Source organism: Macaca thibetana, chromosome 4 (assembly GCF_024542745.1).
Source record: "Macaca thibetana thibetana isolate TM-01 chromosome 4, ASM2454274v1, whole genome shotgun sequence".
In the NCBI taxonomy this organism is placed as follows: Eukaryota; Metazoa; Chordata; class Mammalia; order Primates; family Cercopithecidae; genus Macaca; species Macaca thibetana.
This window is the reverse complement of record NC_065581.1, coordinates 86,182,948-86,195,176: the sequence shown is the minus strand read 5'-3', so window position 1 is coordinate 86,195,176 and position 12,229 is coordinate 86,182,948. Positions and strand designations below refer to the sequence as shown.

Here is a 12,229-nt window from a genome sequence, read left to right as displayed (position 1 = left end):
CAGAAAGTTTGCTTGAACTTTTGAGTCCCCCCTTTGTGCTGCCTGGTCCTTGTCTCCCTGCTGATTACGACCTGCCCCTCCTCCTTGCAGTCTCCTAAGGCCTCTGCACCTTCTGCTCCCATGCTCACAACGCCATTCTCTTTCTTATTTCTCTGACCCGTTTTTTCTCCCTCCAATATTTAGCAGAGGTGTCACCTCCTCTGAGAAGCCTTCCGTGGCCCTCCCTCACCCCCTGCCTCTCAAGTCTCAATTAGGTGGCTTACTTCTGAGCTTCTGCAGCTCTCCACCACTCTTCTGTCTAAGGACTAATCACTCAGCATTGCCTTTTTTATCTCATTTGTCTCTGCTTCTAGACTGTGAGCCCCTTGAGGGCGCATTTATCCTTGTTTCCCCACAATCAAGAACAATGGTGAATGTTCATGAAATGTTGGGCATGAATAAATGAGTGAATCCTGACCCTTGCTATTTCCTGTACTTCATTCATTCATTCAACAAATATGTATTGAGGGAACTATACTCCAGGCACTGTGCCCATGGCTTGGGAGGCAATGGAAAGCAGAAAAGACCTGCTCCTCCCCTCGAGGTGCTGACAGTCTAGTGGGGGAGACAGACCTTAGTCAGACCGTTTTTGTGAATACAAAAATCAAAAATTTTGCAGAAGGCTGGGCATGATGGCTCACACCTGTAATCCCAGCACTTTGAGAGGCCAAGTGAGGAGGATTGCTTGATCCCAGGAGTTCGAGACCAGCCTAGGGAACATAGTGAGGCCCCATTTCTACAAAAACAAGCAAAAGTACCCAGGTGTGGTGGCACACACCTGTGGTCCTAGCTACTCCGGAGGCTGACGTGGGAGGATCACTTGAACCTGGGAAGTCGAGGCTTCTGTGAGCTGAGATTGTGACACTGCATTCCAGCCTGGGTGACAGAGTAAGACCTATCTCCAAAAAAAAAAAAAAAAAAAAATATTCTGCAGAATGTCAGACCTTCAAGGACCTTAGAAACCCCCTCACTTTAAAGATGAAAAAAGCAAGGCTCAAAAAGGTACACAAACTTGTGCCATAGTCACATAACATACCCGCAGAGCCCCACAGACCCCACATTTCTACTCTGGTGCTCTCCTCCCGCCATCAGAAAATGAAAGAAAGTTATATTGATGGACATAAAACTCAGGTTGAACCAAGTAAAAATGTTTTTGTACATCACAAACAGTTGAATGTCAGCCATTTCCTGTGGTTCAAATTAACATTTTCTTGCTTAATTCTTACAGCACGCCAGTAAAGTTAGTATTATTCCCCCCATTTTATAGGAAACTGAGACACAGAAAGATCAGAGGTATCACTGCCCAAGGTTAACAGCTAGTTTGTGGCTCCCCTGGGATTCACACTGAAGTCTGACTGATGCCAAGTCTGCACTCCTTCCAATACCGTAAGCTGCCTCATCAAATAAATCTAACCTCAAACAAGCAGTGGTGGCTCTTGGGATTGCGGTGATAGCATTGAGAAGACCTCGTGAGTCTTGACTAACCTCTGTTGAAGGCCTGGTCTCTGCTCCACTCCCCAGGCGAGAGGGCGGGAGGTGAAGCGAGGTAGAGATGTTCCATCCACAGTTTCACATTCTGAAATGCATTGCAGGCTGTCCCCTTGACAAACACTCGTTTTTGTTTGTTTTGTTTCTGTTTTTAAGCACTGAGACATTTAATTGGCTATGGGGATTTCACTCTAAAGGCATTAACAAGAGTCTAAAATGTTGGCATTAGGGTCAAATAGATATCTACAAGTTAGAAAGTAGTACGTTCTATAAGAAATGGGAATAATACAATCTGAGAATTCTAATAAAGCAAATAGGTGGACAAAATTCAGAGCTTTAAATTAAAAATAAATAAATAAATAAATAAATAAAGTAACCTGGCATCTTCAAGTGAGAAGGCATATGGTATTCCCAGGCATAGGAATTCAGACATATGTACAAGGGGAAAAAAGGGATGATCTAGGCTGAGATTTTTTATTTAAGTCCGCAACTTGGACTATAGGCTGAGATCTTATCTAAGAAGCAGTTAGACAAACATATTATTGATGTGTTCTTTTTACTCTGTGGCAAGGCAGTAGCAGGCCAGGGCTGTCTGTGTGTTAGGGGCCCAAGTTGGTGGGAACAGAAATCAGTAATGGTGGCAAGACAGCTTGATCAAATACCCTGAGACCGGACAGAAGCTGACAGGTTAAAGCTGGGTTGGTACCCCCACCCCAGACAGCCCTCGTGGCCCTTTGTCTGCAGGCAACAGCTCAGGTCTCCCTCAGATGTGCAGGCCTCAGAGGTCAAGGAGTGTTCACACTCTATCCGTCAGGGATCTCCAGAGGAAGAGAACCAATAGGCTGTCCACATCCACATCCTTATGCCTTTCTCTGTCTGGATCACACATTTGTGGGGACTACCAAGTGTGAGATCTGCAGGGCAGACTAGCAGGCTGGAAGTTCTGGCAGAAGCTGGCGTGTTGCTGTCTTGAGTAGGAAGGCAGTCTGGAAGCAAATTCCTTCTTCTTCGAGAAACCTTAGTCTTTTCTCTGAAGGCCCGCAGCTGACTGGATGGGGGCTCCCCACATGATGGAGGGTAATCTGCTTTACTTAAAGTCCGCTGATCTAACTGTTAATCACCTCTTTTAAAAATATCGTCACAGTAACATTTAGACTGATGTTTGACCAGAACAGTACCATGGTCTAACCAAGTTGACCCATAAAATTAACCATCACACATATTAGAGAACATGATTTGAAAAGCAGAGTAGTAGTTACCAAAAACCCACTTAGGAAGGAATCAAAGGAAATGAACTAGTTAATATTTACAGCCAAGGAAAAATACAAAATGCTCAACTCATTATGTGGAAGAATGCACAGCCCCTATAACAATTCAAGAAATGCAATATAAATAACATGATGAGTGCATGCTCATTAAATTAATGAAAGTTAAACACACACACACCCCCAGTGCTAGTGGGTCTGCGTGGAACCCAGACCCCTATTGGTGCAGCTCTGGCAGGGGACCTACCTTTCTAGCATCGCCTTCAGCCAACAGGACTAGAGCAGTGAAGCGCCTCTCACATCTCAGGGAGCCTGCTGCCTTCTGGAATGAACTTGAAATGTTTTGAAGCCATCTCATTGCCTAAACCCTTACTTCACAGCTGAGGAAACAGACCCGGAGAGAAGCAACTTGCCATCTCCCACCAGTAAGCCAAATGGGTTCAAGGCAGTGTGCTGGCTTCCTGACTGCCTGCTGTCCTCCTATTGTACCAGGTCACGGCCTCAGAGAGCTGTGCAAAAGAGTTCCATTTTTAAAATTAGAAATCACAACTTTGGTTGAACATTGGAATCACATGAGATTTGAAAACTATTGATGACTGGCTCCCACTCTTAGAGGTTCTGATTTAATTGGTCTGCTCTGTGGCCTGGGATTTTTAAGCTCCTCAGGTGATTCCAATGTGTGATCAGGGCTGAGCCTTAGATGGTTGTGTGCTACATGTCCGCTATTCTGATAGCAAATAATTCTTTTTTCTCTTCCCGATTTGAAGACCACTCTCTTTGATGGAGAATAGCAAAGTAAAATTGGATTCTGTTAGCAGAATCTCAGCCTTATTGTAATTGTTTATTAACATTGCCTCATCTCTGCCAGGCGCGGTGGCTCACACTTGTAATCCCAGCATTTGGGAGGCTGAGGCGGGCAGATCACTTGAGCTCGGGGGTTCAAGACCAGCCTGGGCAACATGGCAAAACCCCGACTCCGCAAAAAATACAAAACTTAGCTTGGCGTGGTGGCAAATGCCTGTAATCCCAGTTACTCAGGAGGCTGAGGTGAGAGGATAGCTTGAGCTCAGGAGGTCAAGGCTGCAGTGAGCTGAGCTTGTGCCACTGCATGGTAGCCTGGGCAACAGAGTGAGACCCTGTCTTCAAAAAAAAAAAAAAAAAAAAAACCAAAATGAAATCTTGCTTCATCTTCTCCAAGTGGTATACTTCCTTCTACTGACTCTCCTAGCTCAGGATGCAACTGGAAAGAATTCTGCTTGTCTTTACCATGTCTCTTGAGTCTCATTTAGACTCTGGCCTCCCTTGACTCGTTTTTATGGGTCCCTTCAATTCTGTGGAATACACCCTTGAGTTTGTGCTACTCCTTCCATATTTTGTACCTGTCTTTGTAAAGTCAATTCTGCACACTGCTAAGGGTTTACAGAGATGTGTAACATAGAGGCCAGGCATGGTGGCTCACAACTATAAACCCAGCACTGTGTGAGTTTGAGGCAGGAGGATCCCTTGAACCTAGGATGTGGAGACCAGCTTGGGCAACATAGTGAGACCCCTTCACTACAATTTTTTTTTTTTTTTTAATTAGCTGGGCATGATGTCACACACCTGTGGTCCCAGCTACTTGGGCAGCTAAGGCAGGAGAATTGCTTTAACCTAGGAGGTTGAGGCTGCAGTGAGCTATAATTGCACCACTGTACTCCAGCCTTGGGCAACAGAGAGAGATCTTGTTTCAAAAAAAGAAAAAAAGTAGAGTCTCTCATCTATTGATCCCACGGTGAAATGAATGGGATGGTCAGAAGGCCTATCACCACAACAGCACAGTGTGCACATTCTGATGAAAGCATGTAAAGGAGAGAAGCACTGAATTCAGTGCGAAGGAGAAAAACTCAAGAATGCTTTCAGGAGGAGGTGGTATTTTATCTGGGAATGCATGGAGCTGTCTGGATAACAAAGGGTGTGAAGACTAATGGGAAGGGCATTCCAGAGAGTTGGGACATCGGGAGCAAAGCATAGAGATGTAATTGACAACAGCAAGAAGTTGGGGGCAGAGTGGGAGCTGAGAGTGGGAAAGTGAGTAGGAGCCTTATTATGGGCCTTGTATGCCCAACTTCCACGGATTTTACTTTGAGGATGAAGGGTTTTAAGAGGGGAAGTGACATAATTGTGATTTTCATTCCATGGTATTGGTGGGATGGTTGGATTAGAGAAGGATAAGACCAGAGGCAGGAAAGCCTGCTGCCTCCCATATGCTAAGTAATGACACCCAAGGCAGCAGGGTGGGGATGGAGAGGACAAGACAGCCGGGGCAGGGTGGGGGACGTTGAGAAGGAAGTCAGCCAGGACTGGCCACCTGACTGCTGTGGGCAAGGCCCCAGTTGGTCTTTCATGGCCTTTATGCACATCAGAAAAATGGACCCCTATGAGCAGGTACATATCTAAGAAGTGGAGCTAGAACTGGATGTACCCTGTTGTTCTCAGTGGCTCTGGAGGAGGATTGAGAGATGGGCGGGGCTTGGGGGGGTGTGCGGGGTGGGGGTGTGCCAAGGACAACATCTGGGTGTTTTGCACTACATACAAGGACTTCTTTTCTTGGCTGTTACAAATGCTGAGAAAGGAAGATCATTTTCATTAGCCGTTTTCTGCTTCTTTGTAAAAATTAAGTTCTCTATCTTGTCAGATGAAATAGTCAGCAAGGTGAAGTGTAACTTATCAGATGCCCAGCCATTAGCTGAATGAGCCTTCCAGCAGAGCTCCCTCATCACAAACCCCCATCCCTGCTCCAGCTCACCCCTGAGAAAGTTCTGACACCTCTTGGGAAAGCATCCACGCACAGACTAAGAACTAGAACAAGCAGACATCAAGAAGTCTCATAGGTTGGAATTTGTCATTTCATCCAAAATAAAAATGGGTGTTCAACAAATGTACACCGTATGTTCAGTTCAAAAAGCTGTCTCGAATGTCATCCTGTATCATCTTAACTTGGTACATGCCTATCCTTTCTTCATAACCTCCTGGGGCTCATTCAATAAATATTTATCGTGCACCAACTTTGTGCAAGGTCCATGTTAACTTGTGTATGAGGAGACGATAAGCTCAGACCTTCCACATCTAAGCCGATTTCCTGGCAGTGGGGGGCAAATCTTCCAACGTGATGCTATGACCAGTCTTGCTTCCAACCCTGGAGCCAGAACCCCTGGCTCTGACTTCTGGCTCCTTCACTTTTACGAGTTATTAAAAGTCTTTGTGTCTCAGTTTCCTGCATATAAAATGGGAATAATGACGAGGCCTACCTCCTAGGGTTGTTTTGAGGAATAACCTGAGTTAACACACGTAACAGGAGTTAGCATATAACTCGCACATAGGAAGTGCTCAAGCAGTGTCAGATTTTCCTATTACTTGTTTTGTGTAATACATCATTTCAATATTAATAATCATACCCTCAGATGGCGAAAAGATGCCAATCACGCAAAAAATATTCCATGATATATTATAATTTGAGTTTAAAAGAAAGTTTCAAACAGTGTAATTCTCCAAGAATTATAAGAAATACAGATGCAGAATGGCAGAGGTTACTTGTGAGTTTATATTCATCTTCTCCTTTATGATTAATCTATTTTCTAAATTTTTTTACACGGGCAGGTAAACAGGAAAAAAGTTATTTAATAATATTAAACAATAATGAAAAAGACCATAACTATATCCTATTCATCCGTCTTCTCTTGGCTAGAATCCAGGCTTCCTGAAGGCAAAGGCAGTGGCATCTCAGAATTTGACAAAACTCCTTTCGTCAGTGTCTGGTTCCATTTCAGGCCGGCCCAAAGCCAAAGTAAGAGCTGGGCCAAGCTTTTTTCCATTCCAACCTCCTCTTTCATTCCCTCCTGTCTCCCTTCTTAAGTGCCCATCTAAGGGGCTGATTCCTTCCTTCATTCAACTAATAGGTATTGAGGGTCCACCGGGGTCCAGCACCGTGCAAGGGACTGAATGCGAAGAGAACTCTGTCCCCGGTGTCCTTCGGCCTCATGCTGCCCATCAACTGTGATGGCCCATTGCCCGGAGTGCATGCCACTCCCCGGTCTTAACTCTGCCCACGCCTGCAGAGCGCACACCTGTCTCTGCTCCATTTTCTACAGATGACATAATCCCTGTGCATCTGTCCTGATGTGTCCCTGTGCATCAGTTGAGTCCTGGCAGAAAACAGCATTGCCTTCAAAAGGGCTTAACTCATGATAATTAAATAAGAGAACAATTCAAAGAGATGTGGGCAGAGTTCAGGGATCCAGTCAGGCGTGTTGATGCCCCCAAGGACTAGGAATAGCAGGAAGCCAGGACTACCCCTTGACTAGAAGGGGAAATATTATTATTGGAGTTTATTGAAGATACTGTGATTATCTGCAATCACAGAGTAACACAGGCATTGCTAGTCCCTGGCATCAAAGCCAGGAGAGAATGAGGAATAAATACCCTGACCTCTTTCTTCCTCCTCCTCCTCTCTCATCTTCTGTCAGTGCCCATTTGGCTGAAATCATGAGCCAAAGAACGAGGATGCTCAAGTGATGCAGTTCACTTAGCAAATGTGTTACTCTCCATAATGATGGTTTTATGGTGGATCAAAGTTAAAATGTATACATCCTTAAGAGCCTTCTAAGAGAATGGTGTCCATTTCAGACCTGGGTAGACCAGTGGGGAAGATTATTTTAGGTCGGACCTCTTCAAATTAGACCTTCTGAGTAATGAATCCTCCAGTTTCTTCTGTAGGTACTTGGAAAATGCTCAAGAAGAGGCTAAATGAATGCATTGAAGCTTCATAGTTTTTTCTCCTTCTTTCACATTTTATTCTGGTTAGATTTGAAGCAAATCTGGAGGGAGAGGGGTGCTTGGTTGATTTGAGTAACTAGACTGTCTCTACAATGCCTTTACTTTTTTTGTTCATAGTAGGCCTCAAAGACAAAGACGAGAAGTACATGAAGATGCCCACAAGCAAATCAGGTATGACCATAAGCACATGCACACTGTTTTGCAGATGTTTCTTCCCTGAACCTCAACCGCAGTGATTTTCAGCAGAGCCGCTCCCCGACCCCTCACCAAGGATCAGAAACTGGAGGATGGGGACCAGAGGAACGGGAGCCTGAAAGGAGACGGCAGCAGGGGGTGGGGGGCTGGCTCCTGGATCAAGCTGGTGAGAGAGGATGTCTGTGGCAATGGGAGCTGGTGTTCCTTCTCTTGACAAACCCGGTTTCCTCTCTTATATCTGTAAGCAGCTCGCTGGTTCCAATTCTTTCCCTGGGCCACCTCCTTTGCTGCCAGCACGGTAATTCCTCACTTTAGAAGGACACTTCCTGGTGGGTTCAGAAATGGCAATGGCTCCTCCCATTTGTGTACCACTTTCTAGTTTGAGAAGTACTTCCAGGTTGGGTGTGGTGTCTCACACCTGTAATCCCAGCACTTTGGGAGGTCTAGGTGGGAGGATTGCCTGCAGGCCAGGGCTTTGAGGCTAGCCTGGCAGCATAGTGGGACCCCTGTCTCTACAGAAAATTTTAAAATTAACTGGACTCAGTTGCATGTACCTGTAGTCCCAGCTACTTGGGAGGTTGAGATGGGAGGATCTCTTGAGTCCAGGATCACTTGAGCCCTGGAGTTTGAGGCTGAAGTGAGCTCATGATAGATCACTGCACTCCAGCTTGGGTGACAGAGCAAGACCCTGTCTCTAAAAATAAGTAAGTAAATAAAAATATAAAATAAAGAGGGAATAACTAGGAATATATATCTGTATATATTTGTATACAAGAAACTCTGCTCAGATAGACAAGAAACCAGTAAGAGAAACACCTGGCCAGGTGCGGTGGTTCATGCCTGTAATTCCAGCACTTTGGGAGGCTGAGGTGGGTGGATCACTTGAGGCCAGGAATTCAAGACTAACATGTCCAACATGGCAAATCCCCTGTCTCTACTAAAAATATAAAACTTAGCTGCGCATGGTGGCAAGCACCTGTAATCCCAGCCACTTGGGAAACTGAGGCATGAGAATCACTTGAACCTGGGAGGTGGAGGTTGCAGTGAGCTGAGATCATACCACTGCACTCCAGCCTGAGTGACACAGTGAGACTCTGTCTCAAAAAAAAAAAAAAAAGTGAAACGCCTGTGGATGAGGGCTGGGGCGGGTGGAGGCAGAAGTGGGAGGCTGAGTCTTCACTACATTTCTTCTTCTAAAAAATTTTCAAATGCTCAAAGTATGTTACCAATAGAGAAAAAGAGAAAACAAATACAAATGACCCCAGGTGCAGTTCAGAAGCAGCAGCAGGAGTAGCCGCCTTCCACGCAGACGGGATGGTCAGCATTTCCCTCCAGGGCAAGGTCCTGCTCCCTCCACAGTGGGCCAACAGAGATCAGGGGACCAGGCTCGGACCATACTCACTTGCTCTCCCCTCCAGCTCAAAACCCCTCAAAAGGCTGAGACACTTTAAGGGAATTTGGGCTATTAATAACAAGACTAGAACCAGCGATTAATAACAAGACTAAACCAGTGATTTAATGTGTTGGTTACACATTAAAATCATCTGGGAAACTTTAAAAAGACCAATTTTCAGGCCCTATTTCCAGACAGTCCAAATCAGCATCTCTGAGGTGGGGCCTGGGCATCAGTATTTTTAAAGCTCCACAGTCACGGTCAAAGTCCATGTCTTGGACCTTCTGGGTCAGTTCATTTATCCAGAAAGATGGAGAAAGGAAGAGGGGATAGCTTAAAAGAAGAAATAGCATACCCCATCACACCTATCAAGATCAAGTCAGAATGTGAGTTACTTTTTATTTGTCTTGGTTGGAATATATGATCTCACTGGTTTCTTCCCCCTTGGCAGCCCAATTCTGAGACGAAGCCCTGACATCACCAAATCGCCTCTGACAAAGTCGGAACAGCTTCTGAGGATAGATGACCATGATTTCAGCATGAGGCCTGGCTTCGGAGGTATGGGATGTGTGCTCTCGCGGTGCGCTCTTTCTTCTGGTCCTCTGTCTGTGGGCAGGAAATCAGCCAAGGTACAGCACAGCTTTGCTCTCCCCTGACCCAGTCTGCCTCGGTTGTGCTTGGTGGACAAGACATCGAGCCCACAGTACGTTCTGAGCATCCGCCTTGCCCCGCCCTGGGTTCTGCTGAACAGAGTCTGAGGAGGCATCTGCTGCTGGGTGGCTGCTGCCCCTCTAGGATGGCTCACAATGAGGGAGGCCAGCAGCTGGCTGTAGGAAGGGTAGGGGAACACAGGGCAGCTGCAGCCCAATACAGCCTCCTAAAAATACCTGGAAATAACAACCTTGGACTAAATTTGTTGTCATCTGGGAGCTGGCAGATAGAGTTCAGGGTACATATCTTAGGGCAGAATGTGATCTGCTCATTTTAATTAAATGAAAATAGCTTGAGAGAATAATGATTTAGTGCAGAAGAATAGCAAAGCCCTATGAAGCTTAGCCTGCAGCTGCTGGGTTTCAGCCTTCTTAATGTCAAGAAGTTTTCATCCTTATGGGTTTATTTTCCTGGAAAAAAAATATTTTAGAAATCTTTCTCAGCCAGGCATGGTGGAACACACCTGAAATCCTAACACTTTGGGATTTCATCTGCCCTGGCTGAGGCGGGCAGATTGCCTGAACTCAGGAGTTCGAGACCAGCCTGGGCAACATGGTAAAACCATGTCTCTACTAAAAATACAGAGCTGTGGTGGCGGGCACCTGTAGTCCCAGCTATTCAAGAGGCTGAGGCAGGAGAATCACTTGACCCCAGGAGGCGGAGGTTGCAGTGAACTGAGATCACACCACTGCACTCCAGCCTGGGCAACAGAATGAGACTCTGTCTCCAAAAAAAAAGAAATAATTATCTTGCCATTTATTTCTTCCGGTCACTTTTATCCAAAGAGTAAATAGGCTGTAGAAGAGAGTCTCTATCCAGTCCATAATCCACCATTGTTGAATCCAAACCCACCTTTTTAATACTCTATAATGATTCAGTGTGCTCCATGCCTGCCCTTCACCCTGAGAGCAGGGAAGAAAGGGGGCAGGAATTGATTCCCTTCATTATCTTCCTTACTCTTTATCAATATTGAGTCCGTAAGGCCCAGAAATAACAAAAAATCTAATGTTTTAAGGCCACTTCATCACGTTGCAAAGATGCAGATCTGTGGGTTTGGCTAATGACCTGAATATGACTTTGGTTCTGAGTGCCTATTACCAAACAATGCCTTTCTCATGGCCAGACAAGAGACACTGGCTTCCAGAGTGAAAGAGGGTGCAAAACTAGAAGGTAAATATAGGGAATCATGTGGGTGACCTCATGCTAAGAAGTCAGTTACTCTTAGATCAGACCCAGCCTTTGACCTAGGTCTTCATCATACCTTCAGATGAGCATATATAACCAAGAAAGGAGCTTTCAAACTTTTGTTGGAATATTTCAGAAAGCCAGCCTATGGTTCCATGCTTTTGTCTCTGGTTTGACTTCAGGTTGGCATGACCAAACCTCCAAATCTGACATGACGTTGAGGTTCCAGGGGAAATGCTTCTTTTGCCTATTTCCTCCATAGTAAAATTTCAAGTAAAAACAGTGAATGCTCTTATCATGCTCTGTCCCCAGGCCCTGCCATTCCTGTTGGTGTGGATGTGCAGGTGGAGAGTTTGGATAGCATCTCAGAGGTTGACATGGTAAGTGCTTCTCTGACCAGGGCCGTGGCAGGGGGATTCACAAAGCCTGTCCAGGGCCAGGAGCTCCATGCACCTGAATTCACTTAGTCTCACAACTGACCTGGATGGTGGGAATCCCCACACTCCTTTTACAGATGGCTCAAGAAGATTTTCCCAAAGCCACCCAATTGGTATGAAACAGAGCCAGATAACAAGCTTGGCTTTTCCCACTCCAGTGGTCAGGCTCTTGCCACTGGGATGCATTTTCTGGACAAATGTTCTCAAATGTGAGCAGCAGGGCCCAAGTTTGCAGCTGCCAAGTAGTTAAACACATCTTATTCCTGTGGATTCTGTACCTGGCTGTGGAAATGCAAAAGAAGCAAAAGAGTGTCCTTTTCTCCCCACTTTTTGTTGGGTTCAGATAAAAAGTGCAACATTCTCTAACTCCTTGACTTACAGGACGTTTTAGGGACCTAGCTTAGTTTGGGTCCCCCAAGAAGCAGACTTGAGACAAGCAGTCACAAGCATAAGTATAAGCAGTTTATTTGGGAGGTGATCCTGGGAAACACCAGAACAAAGTGGGGAAGAGAGGAGTAAAAGGAAGCAAAGACGGCTGTGCTATCAAACCAGTTACTTTGGAACTGGTGTAGAACTCAGTTATAGAACCACAGAACTCAGTGCCACTGGAGTACTCTGGGAGTCAGCGAAGAACACACTTCAGGGTTATCCCGACTCAGGGGTGCAGGAGCTGGGGTATTTATCCACTGCCTTCTCTCTGGTTG

General features: G+C 45.6%; 1 protein-coding gene across 1 annotated transcript in view; it reads left to right on the top strand.

The window, feature by feature from the left end:
* Positions 1–12,229, top strand: part of GABRR1 (gamma-aminobutyric acid type A receptor subunit rho1) — a 39,527-nt gene that overhangs the window by 7,504 nt on the left and 19,794 nt on the right. Inside the window, exons 2-4 of the mRNA XM_050789548.1 lie at positions 7,722–7,775; positions 9,644–9,750; positions 11,401–11,468. Of these exons, the coding sequence (XP_050645505.1) occupies positions 7,722–7,775; positions 9,644–9,750; positions 11,401–11,468 (229 nt within the window). The remainder of the gene's footprint in view (positions 1–7,721; positions 7,776–9,643; positions 9,751–11,400; positions 11,469–12,229) is intronic.